A 21,134-nucleotide genomic window follows, 5' to 3' on the forward strand; every position below is an offset into this window, starting at 1 on the left:
ATTTATTTTTGGAAACCTAAAATTGGAAATTGTAGGCAGTCTGTCATTTTGTAAAAATTAATACTACTTTAGATTGGGAAATTCCGCCCCAAATTTGACTAAAAAAACACTGCTTACAAGGGTTTCACTGGCCCAAAAAAAGTTGTCGCCACTTTTTCGCAATGTGAAAACCTTTGATTAATCTGACTTTATGCTCACTGAGCATTTTAAGCCATTGTCTGGCGTGCATATTCGTTGTACTAGGCCCAATATGGTAGCTCAGCCAGAATCTGATCAGTTTGCTGAAAATTTTACATTTGTAGATTGTGGTCGTTTTTCCAAACCAAGAGTAGGTAGTTTTGGTTCTAAAACATTTACAAATAATGGTATCAGTTTATAGAACAATCTTCCTCAAAACATCAGGAATATACCTAAACCTAACCATTTCAAGGGTGCCATCAAAAAACACTTTTTACAGTCTTTATAGATTTTTATAGTACAATTTTTTTGTATGAATTTTTATTATGTTCATTAAAAAACTGTAATACATTTTTAAGTATTATGATCATTATGATGCAAGGATCTCATATTTATTCTCAAACTTTTAATGTGCTACAAAGTGTGTTTTGAACTACATATGCAGTGTGATACTTTCCTAAGCAACTTCTGTGGTATAATGAACATGTGAAAATATTTGTTCATAACTTAATCTGATTATCAGTAATATACTTGATATATTAAACAGTACATATTTGATACAAATAAATGATTAAATACCTAATACATGACTGTTTCATGGTTACTGCCACCAATATCAAGGACCACAATGGAAATAAGTGAACATCATTTTTCTCTTTTTTGTGTTATCCTTGGTATTGTGTGTGCATTCCATGGTTTAACCCTTCAGTGCGGGAACCGAATTTTGAAGGCCTTTGCAAACAGTTTGGATCCAGATGAGACGCCACAGAACGTGGTGTCTCATCAGGATCCAAACTGTTTGATATTCTGATAGTATTCTTTGAAAAAAATCGAAGAAAATGCTAATTTAAGAAATTCAGCAGACGACATTTTAGCAGACGAAAAATTACCCAGCATGCAAAGGGTTAATATGTATATTGCTGTGATAATATATTTTATGTTGTCTGCATTATGTAGTAACTATGTTATGTTCATATTTTTACCAAATAAAATCAATCAATCAATTTATTTTCAATGACAAGCATTTAAAAAAAAACGTACACCTAAATTAATGTCATTGACTAAGTTATTACTTATGGCTTTGATTTCCTAAAATTGCCCAGATTACAATAAGTATTAATGTGCTATATTGTTATATAAATAAACATTTTCAATATGATAAACATCATAGGTGACTAAAATGATCAAATAATGTACACATTACTGCAACGGTAGGCTGCTTAAATATTGCAACCAGATCTTTTATTATTGTCTGGGCTGAGTTGAATAATATTTTAGAAAATGCATGAAATACAGAAACACTTTTAGCCACCAAGGCAATTGCTCCAGACTTGAGTGAGTGATTTAAGCAAACAGCATTTTACCTTTAAATTACTATATAATAAATATATGGAAAACGGTTTGGTGGTTCAAGTAAATGAGTAATGTTTCTGTACAAATACATTATAATTAACAAACTTAGTTTTTCATCTACCAAGTTTAAAATATAGAAATGTCTTGAAAAAGAGGTTAAAACTCCATTGTTGTGTGTGTTTTTATTAATCAATATGGCATGTTTGGTTTGAAAATATTTATTCACAGAAATTTATAAGATGTCTCTTGACAAACATATAACTGTAGAGGGTCGCTTTATGACACTTTTCTGTTTGCCCACAGGTGAACAGTGCAGACAGAGCTTTGATCAACGCGTTCCGAGAGATCAGACAGATGGCTGATAGGCTGAACCTTCCAGAGATGGTCTCCGTATGTATGGATAGAAATCGTCAGATAACAATCTATATGGACTGGGCATAAACTAGTTATTGGTCCATTACTGTAAAATCATTATTATTTGACAAACATCCTTGGGTTGAGCGTTAAACTTATTGAACACAAACACATTAAACAAAAATAAAAAAAATTCATATTTACGAATATAAATAATTTTTCCGTATATCCAGGTAGCCAGTAGTAGTGTATGGTTGATGATTTATCTTACAAGATACATGTTTCTTATTGTACCCTACCAGTTTCACTGGAGGGGACTTATGGTTTTCGCTCTGTGTGTCCGTCTGTCAGTCTGTCACACTTTTCTGGATCCTGCGATAACTTTAAAAGTTTTTCATATTTTTTTATGAAACTTTAAACATGGACAGATGGCATTATGGAGATTATACACATCATTTCATTTTGTTCCTACGTCAAGAATTCTGGTTGCTATGGCAACAAATAGACTAGAAATACTGCTGAAAATGTGGATCCTGCACACTTTTCTGAATCCTGCAATAACTTTTAAAGCTCTTCATATTTTTTCATGAAACTTGAAACATAGATAGATGGTAATATGGACATTATGCATGCCATTTCATTTTCTTCCTACGTCAAAAATTCTGGTTGCTATGGCAACAAAAAAACTTTCTGACAATGGTTGAGCCGGTAGGGGACATGTATTGATTGGCAATAGTCTTGCTTGCTATATAAGATTCTTCTAAATATAATAACATTTATCTAAATTAACATTATTTTCCTTACAATAATTTCAATTTGCAAAAGAAAATTTTCTGTCAGAGGAGACACCAAAAAAGCTTTTTGTCCAATTGTGTTTTTGTAATGTCATATTAAATTATACACTGCATCAATGCCAATGCAGTTCTTACTATGCAATCATGTGTGCCATTTCATCCTAGGAGCGTGGAAACACCCTGTTTAAGCAGGTCAATGATACAAAATCCTTGAAAGGTCGTAGTAATGATGCGGTCTGCTCTGCGTGCATGTACATAGCTTGTCGTCAGGAGGGTGTACCAAGGACATTCAAAGGTGAATTCTGATTATTGTAAATGATGCAATGATGCTTGCTATGCGAAAGCTCTGGGCTTAATTCATGTTCATAAAATGTCGTCCCATATTAGCCTCTGCAGTCTGTGTAGGATAATCAGAAATAACACTATCCACTTTAATGGAATGATTTGTTTAACCCTTTCCCCCATGAGAAGCAAAATGAAAATGGCTGTGTGCAAACAGCATAAAATCAGAACAGTCTGCGAATAACTCACAGTCTGTTCAGATTTATGCTGTTTGCTACTCATCAGTATTTAAGGGTTGGAAATGAAGCCTTTAAAATTTGAATCTATTAAGAAAGGTATTTAATGAAATGTAACTTTCTCCTGGCACTACAAATGCTTAAACATACGTATGTAAGTGGTAAAATGTCAAAATACGTATCTAAGTGGTAAAATGTCAAAATACGTATCTAAGTGGTAAAATGTCAAAATACATATCTAAGTGGTAAAATGTCAAAATATGTATCTAAGTGGTAAAATGTCAAAATACGTATCTAAGTGGTAAAATGTCAAAATACGTATCTAAGTGGTAAAATGTCAAAGTACATATCTAAGTGGTAAAATGTCCAAATACGTATCTAAGTGGTAAAGGGTTAAGCCCAGTTGTCTCTTGGCAAAGCTCAAATATATCATAAATGATAGATGTAGCGACATTAAAATGTACGGATGTTTAATGAATGACAAACTCTTTACATGTAAATATGAATGCTGGAATTGATGAACAAGTACTCTTAAGATATGGTTTTAAAAAAACGCTTCAATAAATAATTGCTGTGGTCATGATATTGTGCATATTAGATCTCCATTAAAATGTACGGATGTTTAATGAATGACAAACTCTTTATATGTAAATATGAATGCTGGAATTGATGAACAAGTACTCTTGAGATATGGTTTAAAAAAACGCTTCAATAAATAATTGCTGTGGTCATGATATTGTGCATATAAGACCTCCATAAAATAGTGGTTCCCCAGTATGTGATTCTTTGTGTGCTATTGTTACAGAGATTTGTGCAGTGTCCAAGGTGTCCAAGAAAGAGATAGGGCGGGTGTTCAAACTGATCCTGAAGGCCCTGGAGACCAATGTGGACCTCATCACTACTGGGGACTTCATGGTGAGTGTACGAATAGTACTGTATAAGTCACATCATGGGAAAATGGGTCTTACACCATAGCACTGTATAAGTCTCATCATGGGAAAATGGGTCTTACACCATAGTACTGTATAAGTCACATCATGGGGAAATGGGTCTTACACCATAGTACTGTATAAGTCTCATCATGGGAAAATGGGTCTTACACCATAGCACTGTATAATTCACATCATGGGAAAATGGGTCTTATGCCATAGCACTGTATAAGTCACATCATGGGAAAATGGGTCTTACACCATAATACTGTATAAGTCTCATCATGGGAAAATGGGTCTTACACCATAGTACTGTATAAGTCTCATCATGGGAAAATGGGTCTTAAACCATAGTACTGTATAAGTCTCATCATGGAAAAATTTGTCTTATGCCATAGCACTGTACAAGTCACATCATGGGAAAATGGGTCTTATGCCATAGCACTGTATAAGTCACATCATGGGAAAATGGGTCTTACACCATAGTACCTGTATAAGTCACATCATGGGAAAATGGGTCTTATGCCATAGTACTGTATAAGTCTCATCATGGGAAAATGGGTCTTACACCATAGTACTGTATAAGTCTCATCATGGGAAAATGGGTCTTACACCATAGTACTGAATAAGTCTCATCATGGGTCTTATGCCATAGCACTGTATAAGTCACATCATGGGGAAAAGGGTCTTACACCATAGTACTTAATAAGTCTCATCATGGGAAAATGGGTCTTACACCATAGTACTGTATAAGTCTCATCATGGGAAAATGGGTCTTACACCATAGTACTGTATAAGTCACATCATGGGAAAATGGGTCTTACACCATAGTACTGTATAAGTCACATCATGGGAAAATGGGTCTTACACCATAGTACTGTATAAGTAACATCATGGGAAAATGGGTCTTACACCATAGTACTGTATAAGTCACATCATGGGAAAATGGGTCTAATGCCATATGGGGCCTGCATAGCTCCAGACCAGCCTGACCAAAGTACTTTAGCAAAACTGATGAAACTAAGTATAGGGATAGAGAGACATGTGGGGAATAGCACTCTATTTGAGTTTTATTGACAAACACTATTTTTGATAGATTTGGTTTCAAAAATAAGTGAACCCTTAAATCTAGATTCTTTAAAACTTCAGCAAGTATGGTTAAGATGCACTTTATTTGATTTTTTATCGTCAGACCAAAATTGTGGTTGCTATGGTTCCAGAAAAATGGAAACCCGAACTTTGCACCCTGTCATAACTGTTAAGTACTTATGTAAATAAAACTTGCCCTGTTTTTTAATTTGACGCCATTTACCTGGTAAAGGATTTTCTGTTTTGCTTGTGTTAAAGCTGTTGTTACATAAGGCAACTAAGACATTTAATTTTAAAGTCCAGCTAACATATCCATTTCGCCAATTTCCACAATAAAGGTATTACATCACCATAATTATGATAACACCATGATATCATAAGACTTGCAATTTGCATGTAAAATTGGTCCTGTGGTAGTGCACATTACTCACGTCACCTCATCCCAATAACTCTCTACATACAGCTGGTTGAGATTTATGGATTGCCGGTTGGCACAGTTGCTTGGTGAAGGTCAAGGCCAAGACCAAAAGGTCGGGTATCCTCTAGGTACAAGGGTTTCACCTTACGGCACAATACTTTACAAAAATCAAATATGTTTTGAGTAAAAAGAAAATTGCTGTAAATTGCTGCTACTATTAAAAAATCATCCAAACTTTCTATCCAAGTCTAATAAGGTAATTAGGTAAGCGTGCTGGGACACATTGTGTCCTCACATAATACTGTTGTGGAAGGACCTAAGACACTTTTTAATACATTCACAGGGGGTTGCGATATTTGTCATGGAAAAGCAAATTATTTCTGTTCTTAACCCTTTCCCACGCAGAAGCAAAGAAAAAATGTGCAAACAGCATCAAACCAGAACAGCTTGCAAGTAACTGTCAGTCTGTTCAGGTTTTTATGCTTGTCCTAAGGGTTGGCAATGAAGCCTTTAAACTTAAATTTATTAATAATGGTCTTTAATTAAATTTAACTTTCTATGGGACTGCAAATGCATCAAAATGCGTTTCTGAGTGGTAATGGGTTAACCAAGCAGTTTGATATCATCTGTGTATTTTCAGTTCTTAACCACGCATTTTGATATCCTCTGTGTATTTTCAGTTCTTAAGCAAGCAGTTTGATATCCTCTGTGTATTTTCTGTTCTTAACCAAGCAGTTTGATATCCTCTGTGTATTTTCTGTTCTTAACCAATCAGTTTGATATCCTCTCTGTAATTTCAGTTCTTAACCAAGCAGTTTTTACCATACCATACCATATCATAAGATTTACTTGTTCATCAATTCCAGAATTCATATTTACATGTAAAGATTTTGTCATTCATTAAACATCCTTACATTTTAATGTCGCTACATCTATCATTTATGATATATATGAGCTTGACCCTGGAACAACGGTATTTTCATTTAAAACAGACCTCCTTTAATGCATGTGATATCCTCTGTGTATTTTCAGTTCTTAACCAAGCAGTTTGATATCCTCTGTGTAGTTACAGTTCTTAACCAATCAGTTTCATATTCTCTGTTTATTTTCAGTTCTTAACCAATCAGTTTGATATCCTCTGTGTATTTTCAGTTCTTTACCAAGCAGTTTGGTATTACCTCTGTGTATTTTCAGTTTTTTACCAAGCAGTTTGATATCCTACATGTATTTTCAGTTCTTAACCAATCAGTCCAAGCAGTTTGATATCCTCTGTGTATTTTCAGTTCTTAACCAACCAGTTTGTTATCCTCTGTGTAATTTCAGATCTTAACCAAGCAGTTTGATATCTTCTGTGTTATTTCAGGTCTTAACCAAGCAGTTTGGTATCCTCTGTGTATTTTCAGTTCTTAACAAAGCAATTTGATATCCTCTTTGTATTTTCAGTTCTTAACCAATCAATTTGGTATCCTCTGTGTATTTTCAATTCTTAACCAAGCAGTTTGATGTCCTCTGTGTATTTTCAGTTCTTAACCAATTAGTTTGATATCCTCTGTGTATTTTCAGCTCTTAACCAATCAGTTTAATATTCTTTGTGTATTTTCAGTTCTTAACCAAGCAGTTTTATATCCTCTGTGTATTTTCATTTCTTTACCAAGCAGTTTGATATCCTCTGTGTATTCTCAGTTCTTATCCAATTAGTTTGATATCCTCTGTGTTTTTTCAGTTCTTAACCAAGCAGTTTGATATCCTCTGTGTATTTTCATTTGTTTACCAAGCAGTTTGATATCCTCTGTGTATTTTCATTTCTAAAACAAGCAGTTTGATATCCTCTGTGTATTTTCAGTTCTTAACCAATCAGTTTGATATTCTCTGTGTATTTTCAGTTCTTAACCAAGCAGCTTGATATTCTTTGTGTATTTTCAGTTCTTAACCAAGCAGTTGTATATCCTCTGTGTATTTTCATTTCTTTACCAAGCAGTTTGATATCCTCTGTGTATTCTCAGTTCTTATCCAATTAGTTTGATATCCTCTGTGTATTTTCAGTTCTTAACCAATCAGTTTGATATTCTCTGTGTAATTTCAGTTCTTAACCAAGCAGTTGGATATCCTCTGTGTATTTTCAGCTCTTAACCAAGCAGTTTGATATCCTCTGTGTATTTTCATTTGTTTACCAAGCAGTTTGATATCCTCTGTGTATTTTCATTTCTAAAACAAGCAGTTTGATATCCTCTGTGTATTTTCAGTTCTTAACCAATCAGTTTGATATTCTCTGTGTATTTTCAGTTCTTAACCAAGCAGCTTGATATTCTCTGTGTATTTTCAGTTCTTAACCAAGCAGTTTTATATTCTCTGTGTATTTTCATTTTTTTACCAAGCAGTTTGATATCCTCTGTGTATTCTCAGTTCTTAACCAAGCAGTTTGATATCCTCTGTGCATTTTCAGTTCTTAACCAATCAGTTTGATATTCTCTGTGTATTTTCAGTTCTTAACCAAGCAGTTTGATATCCTCTGTGTATTTTCATTTCTTTACCAAGCAGTTTGATATCCTCTGTGTATTTTCATTTCTAAAACAAGCAGTTTGATATCCTCTGTGTATTTTCAGTTCTTAACCAATCAGTTTGATATTCTCTGTGTATTTTCAGTTCTTAACCAAGCAGCTTGATATCCTCTGTGTATTTTCAGTTCTTAACCAAGCAGTTTGATATCCTCTGTGTATTTTCAGTTCTTAACCAATCAGTTTGATATTCTCTGTGTATTTTCAGTTCTTTACCAAGCAGCTTGATATCCCCTGTGTATTTTCAGTTCTTAACCAAGCAGCTTAATATCATCTGTGTATTTTCAGTTCTTAACCAAGCAGTTTGATATCCTCTGTGTATTTTCAGGCTCGTTTCTGTTCCAACCTTGCTCTTCTGTGTTTTTTCAGGCTCGTTTCTGTTCCAACCTTGCCCTGTCTCAGAAGATTCAGAAGGCTGCTACATACATTGCAACAAAAGCAGTGGACCTCTACCTGGTGCCAGGGTACGTTGCAGTTTGTATTGTATCGGTGCGTGTTGATGGTGTTGGGGACTATGCATCATCTAGCCTAATTGTGTGCCCTTGCTTAATCCTTGCATGCTCAAAAGCAAAGGGAAAATGGTGATAACCAGCATAAAACAAGGTTAGTTTTGCAAATAACTCGCAGTTTTTTTCAGGTTTCATGCTGTTTGATGCTCATCAATGAAGCCTTTTAAACTTTAATATAGTAAGAAAGGTCTTTATTCAATTTCATTTTCTATCAGACTACAATTTCTCAAAGTGCGTATCTAAGTGGTAAAGAGTTAATTAACATGTAAGTTTCTGGCACTAGAATGGGCACTTATTTCTAGTAAACCAGCTTATCAGGGAATAGAGTGAGTAGATTTATTGATTGCTGTGATCCAACTCAAAACGAAAAACAAAGGAAATAGAAATAAACATATTGTTATTGGACAGGTATTGTTTTAAAATTCTTCACTAAATACTGTGGCCATGTTCATCTCTAGACACCACACTTAATAGTGTATTACACACACCCGATTGTTTAATGCCAAACATGGGGTCTATTATGGATATTTACAAGAGCGCATTTAATTTTTTGCAAATTAGCATGTAAAATAGTGTTGAATCAGTGAACAACATGCAACAACTTTTTAAATTGCAGTTTGGGGGAGTTAAAACTGTATGTTATTCAAGGTAAAGTACTCAGAATATCATTCAAACAATTTACATTGTGCACCAACTTGTTTAATTGAAATTTGGGGGGTTAAAACTGTGCGTAAAACATGATACATTACGGTATGTGCTGTGTGTGATACATGGTAAAGTACGGTATATGCTGTACATTATACATGGTAAATAATGTATGTGCTGTATGTAATACATGGTAAAGTATGGTATTTTCTTTGCATAAAACATGATTAAGTACGGTACTTGCATTAAACATGGTAAATACAGTATGTGCTGTATGTAATACATGGTAAAGTACAGTACGTGCTGTGCGTTATACATGGTAATGTATGGTATGTGTTGTATGTAATACATGGTAAAGTGTGGAAGGTGTTGTACATAATACATGGTTAAGTTTGGTATGTGATGTGTGTAATACATGGTAATGTACGGTATGTGCTGTGCTTAATACAAAGTCATGCTAAAGTATGGTATGCGCTGTGGGTAATACATGGTAAAGTACAGTATATGCTGTGTGTAATACATGGTTAAGTACTGTATGTGCTGTACGTAAAACATGATAAAGTACGGTATGTGCTGTACATAATACTGTGCATGGTTAAGTACAGTATGTGTTGTACGTAATACATGGTAAAGTACAGTATGCGAGGTATGCAATACATGGTAAAGTGTGGCATGGGCTGTACATAATACATGGTTAAGTTTGGTATGTGATGTGTGTAATACATGGTAATGTACGGTATGTGCTGTGCTTAATACAAAGTCATGCTAAAGTATGGTATGCGCTGTGGGTAATACATGGTAAAGTACAGTATATGCTGTGCATAATGCATGGAAAAGTACGGTATGTGCTATATGTTATACATTGTTAAGTACGGTATGTGTTGTATGTTATACATAGTAAAGTACAGTATGTAAAGTATGCAACACATGGTAAAGTGTGGTATGTGCTGAACATAATGCATGGTAAAGTATGGTATGTGCTATATGTTATACATTGTTAAGTACGGTATGTGTTGTATGTTATACATAGTAAATACAGTATGTAAAGTATGCAACACATGGTAAACTGTGGTATGTGCTGAACATAATGCATGGTAAAGTACAGTATGTTCTGTGTGTAATACATGGTAAAGTACAGTATGCGCTGTGTGTAATACATGGTAAAGTATGGTATGTGCTGTCGGTCATACATGGTAAAGTACGGTATGTGCTGTACATAATTATACATGATAAAGTACGGTATGTGCTGTACAAAATACATGGTAAAGTATGGTATGTGCTGTGCGTAATACATGGTAAATTATGGCATGTGCTGTATGTTGTAGCGTTATTCATTTGAACAAAGATGCTATCACATAGACAAAGTTTGCATTGAAATCTATTTTGCTCCTTAAATTTAAACACAAATACTTTCCAAAGTCCAGTTATAATATAATCAACAAGAATTAGTGAAACCGTTAACGGGAAAAGCCCTAGACAATTAGAAATTGTGAAACTACATCCATGCTTGTATAGTGTGTACAGGCTTCCTTCATTATACAAAAAGTGACTGTTTGTATACCCATTGGACACTTGAGGCTAGTATGCAATATAAGGAAAGATGAGTAACTTAGACAGGAAAAGTTAAGCTATTTACCAGTCCAAAGGAGTGTAACTAATAGATGACATTTTGGCCTATCTGCTTGACAGTACATGGATTAAACTGCGGAATGTATATATATAAATGACATTTAGGCCTAGGGCTTGTCTTTTTTATTTAACTATGAGGAAAATTGTATGGATAAATAAATTAATAAATTGAACATACAACCGCACCATTAAATCCTTGTTGTTCTAAAGATAAGGCCAAACAATAAAATTGTTATTTTTGTAAATAACTGATTTTCTAATGTTCAATAGGTAATGTTCAAATAATTGTTATGTTACAATGTTAAAGATGGAAAAGTGTGGTATGTGCTGTGTGTAATACATGGTAAAGTATGGTTTGTGCTGTCTGTAATACATGGTAAAGTACGGTATGTGCAGTGTGTAATACATAGTAAAGTATGGTATGTTCTGTGTGTAATACATGGTAAAGTACAGTATTTGCTGTGTGTAATACATGGTAAAGTACAGTATGTGCTGTGTGTAATACATGGTAAAGTAAGGTATGTGCCTCTTATTTCAGGCGCAGCCCAGTCTCTGTAGCAGCTGCTGCCATCTACATGGCTTCACAGGCTTCAGAGGACAAGAAGACTCAGAAAGGTGAACAACTGGTCACTGTTATCTCTGGCTTTTTCCTGGACATTTAGGGAAAAAAGCAATTTCCGAATTGCGATTTGTGTGTGTTAGAAATTAATTAATTTGGGAATAACTTATTTATTACAACTCTATAATCATTCAAATTAGAAAAACAAAAGCATATATATTATAGTTGTATACTTCGTTAGATATAAGTTAAATAAAATTGATAAATATAATCATTAGACATATCTTTTTTTTTTAATTGGGGGGGGGGGGTTGTTTATTTGTATTCGAATTGGGATTTTTTTTCCATTTTATTTTGGAAATGGGTCTGTTCATCGAACTGATAGATACGCCAGGAAAATGCCTGTATCTATCCAATTTAATAGGCACATTTTTAACCAGAAAAACTTTAAAAATATGTAGTATACCTAGTTTATCCTAGAGAGATTGGTGACATAGCAGTCTATATTTGTTCCCTGTTCACCCCTTAGGAAGATTGGTGACATACAGTCTTTATTTGTTCCCCGTTCACCCCTAACAGAGATTGGAGACATAGCAGTCTATATTTGTTCCCCGTTCACCCCTAACAGAGATTGGAGACATAGCAGTCTGTATTTGTTCCCCATCACCCTTAACAGAGATTGGTGACATACAGTCTATATTTGTTCCCCATCACCCTTAACAGAGATTGGTGACATACAGTCTATATTTGTTCCCCATTCACCCCTAACAGAGATTGGTGACATACAGTCTATATTTGTTCCCCGTTCACCCCTAACAGAGATTGGAGACATAGCAGTCTATATTTGTTCCCGGTTAACCCCTAACAGAGATTGGAGACATAACAGTCTATATTCGTTTCCTGTTCACCCCTTACAGAGATTGGTTGCATAGCAGTCTATATTTGTTTTCCATTCACCCCTTACAAAGATTGGTGACATATAAGTCTATATTTGTTCCGTGTTCACCCTTTACAGAGATTGGTGACATATTGGTCTATATTTGTTCCCCATTCACCCCTCACAGAGATTGGTGACATAGCGATCTATATTTGTTCCCCTTTCACCCCTTTCAGAGATTGGCGACATAGCAGTCTATATTTGTTCCCAGTTAACCCCCTCACAGAGATTGGAGACATAGCAGTCTATATTTGTTTCCCGTATCCCCTTACAGAGATTGGTGACATATTGGTCTGTATTTGTTCCCAGTTCACCCCTCACAGAGATTGGTGACATAGCAGTCTATATTTGTTCCCCATTCACCCCTTAGAGAGATTGGTGACAGAGCAGTCTATATTTGTTACCTGTTCATTCCTTACAGAGATTGATGAAATAGCAGTCTATATTTGTTCCCAGTTAACCCCTTACAGAAATGGTGACATAGCAGTCTATATTTGTTCCCCTTTCACCCCTTACAGAGATTGGTGGCATGGCAGTCTATATTTGTTTTCCATACACCCCTTATAGAGATTGGTGACATAGCAGTCTATAGTTGTTTTCCATATACCCCTTATAGAGATTGGTGACATAGCAGTCTATATTTGTTCCCTGTTCACCCCTTACAGAGATTGATGACATAGCAGTCTATATTTGTTCCCAGTTAACCCCTTACAGAGCTTGGTGACATAGCAGTCTATATTCGTTCCAATTTCGCCCATTACAGAGATTGGTGACATGGCAGTCTATATTTGTTTTCCATACACCCCTTATAGAGATTGGTGACATAGCAGTCTATATTTGTTTTCCATACACACCTTACAGAGATTGGTGACATTATGGTCTATATTTGTTCCAGGTTAACCTTTTACAGATATTGGAGACATAGCAGTCTATATTTGTCCCCTGTTCATCTCTTACAGAGATTGGTGACATAGCAGTCTATATTTGTTCCCCATTCACCCCTTACAGAGATTGGAGACATAGGAGACTATATTTTTTCCCGGTTAATCCCTTACATAGATTGGTGACATATTGGTCTATATTTGTTCCCCGTTCACCCCTTACAGAGATTGGTGACATATTGGTCTATATTTGTTCCCCATTCACCCCTCACAGAGATTGGTGACATAGCGATCTATATTTGTTCCCCTTTCACCCCTTTCAGAGATTGGCAACATAGCAGTCTATATTTGTTCCCCATTCACCCCTTACAGAGCAGGGTTCCCAGCCAACCTGGAAATCAGGGAAAACCTGGAAAAATACTTTTAGTTTTTCCAGTCAGGAAAAAGTATTTGTGAAAAGGTCATGAAATCAGGGAAAAATCAGGGAATTTTGTTTGTCAGAAATTCCCGATTTGTGTCCATAAGTCTGTACAATTAAAACAGCAAATCGATTCCTCTGCATGGCTATGGGGGCTTTATGGTATACATGTAGCTTAGTGTACTATTAGTAAATACAGAAATACCTACATTTATAAATAAATACCTATTTAATACATATTATTGTCTGCAACTGCTATTAATGGAGGGTGTCTAAAACAAGAAATAGGTTGAAATTATGATCCTGGAATTTTATTTTCCATCAGGGAAAAAACTGGGAATTTTGTTAAAAAAAGCTTGGAACCCTGCAGAGATTGGAGACATAGGAGTCTAAATTTGTTCCCAGTTAACCCCTTACAGAGATTGAAGACATAGCAGTCTATATTTGTTCCCTGATCACCCCTTACATGGATTGGTGACATAGCAGTTTACATTTGTTCCCAGTTAACCCCTCACAGAGATTGGTGACATAGCATTCTATATTTGTTACCCATTCACCCCTTACAGAGATTGGAGACATAGCAGTCTATATTTGTTCCCTGTTCACTCTTTACAGAGATTGGTGACATAGCGGTCTATATTTGTTCCCTGTTCACCCCTTACAGAGATTTGAGACATAGCAGTCTATGTTTGTTCCCTGTTCACCCCCACTGAGACTGGAGACATAGCACTTTATATTTGTTCCTGGTTAACCCTTTAAAGAGATTGGAGACATAGCAGTCTATATTTGTTCCTGGTTTACCCCTTACAGAGATTGGTGACATAGCAGTCTATGTTTGTTTTCCATCACACCTTACAGCGATCGGTGACATATTGGTCTATTTTTGGTTCCGGTTAACCCCTTACAGCGATTGGTGACATAGCAGTCTATATTTGTTCCCTGTTCACCCCTTACAGAGATTGGTGACATAGCAGTCTATATTTGTTCCCAGTTAACCCCTTACAGAGAGTGATGACATAGGAGTCTATATTTGTTCCCAGTTAAACCCTTACATAGCTTGGTGGCATAGCAGTCTATATTTGTTCCCCGTTCACCCCTTACAGAGATTGGTGACATAGCAGTCTATATTTGTTTTCATACACCCCTTAAAGAGATTGGTGACATAGCAGTCTATATTTGTTTTCCATACACCCCTTACAGATATTGGTGACATATTGGTCTTTATTTGTTCCCCGTTAACCCCTTACAGAGATTGGGGACATAGCAGTCTATATTTGTTCACAGTTAACCCCTTTCAGATTGGTGACATAGCAGTCTATATTTGTTCCCCTTTCAACCCTTACAGAGATTGGTGACATGGCAGTCTATATTTGTTCCCCGTTCACCCTTTACAGAGAATGGTGACAAAGCAGTCTATATTTGTTTTCCATACACCCCTTATAGAGATTGGTGACATATTGGTCTATATTTGTTCCCTGTTCACCCCTTACAGAGATTGGGGACATAGCAGTCTATATTTGTTCACAGTTAACTTCTTTCAGAGATTGGTGACATAGCGGTCTATATTTGTTCCCAGTTAACCCCTTACAGAGATTGGTGACATAGCAGTGTATATTTGTTCCCCGTTCACCCCTTACAGAGATTGGTGACATAGCAGTCTATATTTGTTTTCCATACACCGCTTACAGAGATTAGTGACATATTGGTGTATATTTGTTCCCCGTTCACCCCTTACAGAGATTGGAGACATAGCAGACTATATTTGTTCCCTGTTCACCCCTTACAGAGATTGATGACATAGCAGTCTATATTTGTTTCCCCATTCAACCCTAACAGAGATTGGAGACATAGCAGTCTATATTTGTTCCCTGTTCACCCCTAACAGAGATTGGAGACATAGCAGTCTATATTTGTTCCCGGTTAACCCCTAACAGAGATTGGAGACATAGCAGTCTATATTTGTTCCCTGTTCACCCCTTACAGAGATTGGTTGCATAGCAGTCTATATTTGTTTTCCATTCACCCCTTACAGAGATTGGTGACATATAAGTCTATATTTGTTCCGTGTTCACCCCTTACAGAGATTGGTGACATAGCAGTCTATATTTGTTCCCAGTTAACCCCTTACAGAGATTGGTGACATAGCAGTCTATATTTGTTCCCAGTTAACCCCTTACAGAGATTGGTGACATAGCAGTATATTTGTTCCTGCTTAACCCCTCACAGAGATTGGAGACATAGCAGTCTTTATTTGTTTCCGGTATCCCCTAACAGAGATTCGGGACATAGCAGTCTATATTTGTTTCCCATATCCCCTTACAGAGATTGGTGACATATTGGTCTATATATGTTCCCAGTTCACCCCTCACAGAGATTGGTGACATAGCAATCTATATTTGTTCCCCATTCACCCCTTAGAGAGATTGGTGACAGAGCAGTCTATATTTGTTACCTGTTCAATCCTTACAGAGATTGATGACATAGCAGTCTATATTTGTTCCCAGTTAACCCCTTACAGAGCTTGGTGACATATCAGTCTATATTTGTTCCCCTTTCACCCCTTACAGAGATTGGTGACATGGCAGTCTATATTTGTTTTCCATACATTCCTTATAGTGATTGGTGACATAGCAGTCTATATTTGTTTTCCATACATTCCTTATAGAGATTGGTGACATAGCAGTCTATTTTTGTTCCCTGTTCACCCCTTACAGAGATTGATGACATAGCAGTCTATATTTGTTCCCTGTTAACCCCTTACAGAGCTTGGTGACATAGCAGTCTATTTTTGTTCCCTTATCACCCCTTACAGAGATTGGTGACATGGCAGTCTATATTTGTTTTCCATACACCCCTTATAGAGATTGGTGACATAGCAGTCTATATTTGTTTTCCATACACACCTTACAGAGATTGGTGACATTTTGGTCTATATTTGTTCCCGGTTCACCCCTTACAGAGATTGGTGACATAGCAGTCTATATTTGTTCCCTGTTCATCTCTTACAGAGATTGGTGAAATAGCGGTCTATATTTGTTCCAGGTTAACCTCTTACAGTGATTGGAGACATAGCAGTCTATATTTGTTCCCCTTTCACCCCTTACAGAGATTGGTGACATGGCAGTCTATATTTGTTTTCCATACACCCCTTATAGAGATTGGTGACATTGCACATAGCAGTCAATATTTGTTCCCTGTTCATCTCTTACAGAAATTGGTAACATAGCAGTCTATATTTGTTCCCAGTTAAACCCTTACAGAGATTGGAGACATAGCAGTCTATATTTGTTCCTTGTTCACCCCTTACATAGATTGGTGACATAGCAGTTTACAGTTGTTCCCAGTTAACCCCTCACAGAGATTGGTGACATAGCATTCTATATTTGTTACCCATTCACCCCTTACAGAGATTGGAGACATAGCATTCTATATTTGTTCCCCGTTCACTCTTTACAGAGATTTGTGACATAGCGGTCTATATTTGTTCCCTTTTCACCCCTTACAGAGATTGGAGACATAGCAGTCTATGTTTGTTCCCTGTTCACCCCTCACAGTTCCCTATTCATCCCCCATTGAGACTGGAGACATTGTACTTTATATTTGTTCCTGGTTAACCCTTTAAAGAGATTGGAGACATAGCAGTCTATATTTGTTCCTGGTTTACCCCTTACAGAGATTGGTGACATAGCAGTCTATATTTGTTTTCCATACACACCTTACAGCGATTGGTGACATATTGGTCTATATTTGGTCCCGGTTAACCCCTTACAGCGATTGGTGACATAGCAGTCTATATTTATTCCCCGTTCACCCCTTACAGAGATTGGTGACATAGAAGTCTATATTTGTTCCCAGTTAACCCCTTACAGAGATTGGTGACATAGGAGTCTATATTTGTTCCCAGTTAACCCTTTACAGAGCTTGGTGACATAGCAGTCTATATTTGTTCCCTGTTCACCCCTTACAGAGATTGGTGACATAGCAGTCTATATTTGTTTTTCATACACCTCTTAAAGAGATTGGTGACATAGCAGTCTATATTTGTTTTCCATACACCCCTTACAGAGATTGGTGGCATATTGGTCTATATTTGTTCCCTGTTAAGCCCTTACAGAGATTGGGGACAAAGCAGTCTATATTTGTTCACAGTTAATCCCTTTCAGAGATTGGTGACATAGCAGTCTATATTTGTTCCCAGTTAACCCCTTACAGAGATTGGTGACATAGCAGTCTATATTTGTTCCCCGTCCACCCCTTACAGAGATTGGTGACATAGCAGTCTGTATTTGTTTTCCATACACCCCTTATAGAGATTGGTGACATATTGGTCTATATTTGTTCCCCGTTCACCCCTTACAGAGATTGGGGACATAGCAGTCTATATTTGTTCACAGTTAACCCCTTTCAGAGATTGGTGACATAGCAGTCTATATTTGTTCCCAGTTAACCCCTTACAGAGATTGGTGACATAGCAGTCAATATTTGTTCCCTGTTCACCCCTTACAGAGATTGGTGACATAGCAGTCTATATTTGTTTTCCATACACCCCTTACAGAGATTGGTGACATATTGGTCTATATTTGTTTCCCGTTCACCCCTTACAGAGATTAGAGACATAGCAGACTATATTTGTTCCCTGTTCACCTATTACAGAGATTGGTGATATAGCAGTCTATATTTGTTCCCCGTTCACCCCTTACAGAGATTGGAGACATAGCAGTCTATATTTGTTCCCCGTTCACTCTTTACAGAGATTGGTAACATAGCGGTCTATATTTGTGACCTGTTCAACCCTAACAGAGCTTGGTGACATAGCAGTATATATTTGTTTCCCGTTCACCCCTTACAGAGATTGGTGACATAGCAGTCTATATTTGTTTTTCATACACCCCTAAAATAGATTGGTGACATAGCAGTCTATATTTGTTTTCCATACACCCCTTACAGAGAATGGTGACATATTGGTCTATATTTGTTCCCCGTTCACCCCTTAAAGAGATTGGGGACAAAACAGTCTTTATTTTTTCCCAGTTAACCCCTTACAGAGATTGGTGACATAGCAGTCTATATTTGTTCCACATTCACCCCCTACAGATATTGGTGACATAGCAGTGTATATTTGTTCCCCGTTTACCCCTTACAGAGGTTGGAGACATATGAGACTATATTTGTTCCCGATTAATCCCTTACAGTGATTGTAGACATAGCAGTCTATATTTGTTCCCCGTTCACTCTTTACAGAGATTGGTGACATAGCGGTCTATATTTGTTCCCTGTTCACCCCTTAAAGAGATTGGAGACATAGCACTCTATATTTGTTCCCCGTTCACGCTTCACATAGACTGGAGACATAGCACTCTATATTTGTTCCTGGTTAAACCCTTACAGAGATTGGAGACATGCCAGTCTATATTTGTTCCTGGGTCACCCCTTACAGAGATTGGTGGCATAGCAGTCTATATTTGTTCTTGGGTCACCCCTTACAGAGATTGGTGGCATAGCAGTCTATATTTGTTCCTGGTTCACCCCTTAGAGCGATTGGTGACAAATTGGTCTTTATTTGTTTCCCTTACCCCCTTACAGAGATTGGAGACATAGCTGGCGTGGCGGAGGTGACCATTAGACAGGCCTACAAGCTCATGTACCCCAAGGCTCATCAGCTGTTCCCTGAGGACTTCAAGTTCCACACGCCCATTGAACAACTGCCCACACAGTGAGGCTTGCGTGTAGACATGGGGGCAAACAGTGATGATTACTGTTGTTTTGAGCATTTAGCAACTCATATGAGTCTCGTTGTGGACAAACCGGACTTAATGCATTTGCACAAAGTGTAGTCCAAGATTAGCCTGTGCAGATTGCAAAATGACGCCTTTTCTGCATAAACTTGATTTTCATTAAAAAGAGACTTCCTGAAAACCTCCTTTAAAAAAAGTAGATGTCATCCTTGATTGGCCTGTGCAGACTGCAAAGGCTAATCTTGGATGTCTATGTACATGCATTAAGACCAGATTTCCCAGGACGAGTCTCAAATAGTGGAACTACGAATTAACAGTTTTACAGTTATTCTCCTATCGGTAGATCTGTATGACATTCTTTTCCACAATTTTATTGTTTGTTTGTTTTACAATTCTTTCCAGATATTTTCGAATGTTATTGCATTTTCATCCAATAATAACTTTAACCTGTTATCTGAGATTGCAAAGTGATTCATCCTAAAAATATACATACTTGCTAAACACTAAAGGTGATGTTCATATCAAAAAGGGTTTAAAAACCATGGAACTCATCTGAATAGAACTACTTGACTTCAATGAATTTCTTGGTGAAGTAGTTCGTGAACTTTTTTTACAGTGACCAAGGTCCCACATTTTGATGCTACACTTTTCTTTTCTGCAATGATTTACTATCTGAATAATAAAATGTGGCTTTCAAACAGTTAAAATGATATTTGGATCATTTACATGTATTCTTTTAGTTTGTTTGTGTACTGATATTTGTAGTATTTATTCACTTTTCAATGAAAATATTGACACATGTCTTGTGCAATTAAAATGAATTACAGCAGAGAAACTAAAGATTGGTTAGAAAAAAATTCTTCAACCAATATCTAAGTCAAAGATGTAATCAAATTCTTTCCTATGTCCTGATAAACGTTTTATTAAGATGGACTATTTGTTTGTTTTCTTTATATGATTTAGAAATGATAAATGTTCATGTATACATTTTGAGGGTTAATTTATATTTTCTGGTAGTAACATTGAATTTCTACATGTAAATATGTAATTAAACATGAAAGTGTATACAATCAGTTTGGTTTGATCCATAAAATCACAAAATTTAAAAAGGAAACTAATAAATTATATATATATATATATATATATATATATATATATATATATATATATATATATATATATATATATATATATATATATATATATATATATAAATATATATATATATATATATACATATATTGTTGATGAATGTTGTCATGGTTATTAGAGATCAAATCTTAGCATGTTTGTTTTTTATGCCCCCGCAGGATGGCATGTAGTGATCGGACTGTCCGTCTTTCCGTCACACTTTGCATTTAGGTTTCGAAAAATGCACATAATTTCTATGTCGCTTCAGCATTTCCAGCATTCCCTGAATTAAATATTAAATTATATCTGTGCTGACACATCAAAGTAAGCGCATCCATCTGTACATATTTGTACCCATAAAGAAACCAGCGACATGTACTTCACATCAAAGAATATTTAATATACATCATTATTATAAACAGTTCTATGCAAGTTTTGATTACAAATATAGCACTTTATTTGATCATATACAGAAAAAAACTGTATTGCAGTTAGACAAAAAA

The 21,134-nt window shown here is 36.1% G+C and overlaps 1 protein-coding gene across 4 annotated transcripts in view; it reads left to right on the plus strand.

Annotated features, from left to right (window-relative positions):
- LOC127838904 (transcription initiation factor IIB-like) overlaps positions 1 to 20,433 on the plus strand; it is a 28,229-nt gene extending 7,796 nt beyond the window's left edge. Inside the window, exons 5-10 of one of the 4 annotated variants that reach the window (XM_052366992.1) lie at positions 1,834 to 1,920; positions 2,844 to 2,973; positions 4,002 to 4,111; positions 8,557 to 8,651; positions 11,509 to 11,585; positions 19,154 to 19,281. In XM_052366992.1, coding sequence (XP_052222952.1) covers positions 1,834 to 1,920; positions 2,844 to 2,973; positions 4,002 to 4,111; positions 8,557 to 8,651; positions 11,509 to 11,585; positions 19,154 to 19,266 — 612 coding nt within the window. In that variant the 3' untranslated portion in view covers positions 19,267 to 19,281. Of the gene's footprint in view, positions 1 to 1,833; positions 1,921 to 2,843; positions 2,974 to 4,001; positions 4,112 to 8,556; positions 8,652 to 11,508; positions 11,586 to 13,474; positions 13,549 to 18,467; positions 18,542 to 19,153; positions 19,282 to 19,348 lie in introns of those variants that run through there. The other 3 variants (XM_052366993.1, XM_052366994.1, XM_052366991.1) reach the window with 3 other exon arrangements.
- Positions 20,434 to 21,134: the final 701 nt, after the last annotated feature.

Source organism: Dreissena polymorpha, chromosome 7 (assembly GCF_020536995.1).
Source record: "Dreissena polymorpha isolate Duluth1 chromosome 7, UMN_Dpol_1.0, whole genome shotgun sequence".
Taxonomy (NCBI): domain Eukaryota; kingdom Metazoa; phylum Mollusca; class Bivalvia; order Myida; family Dreissenidae; genus Dreissena; species Dreissena polymorpha.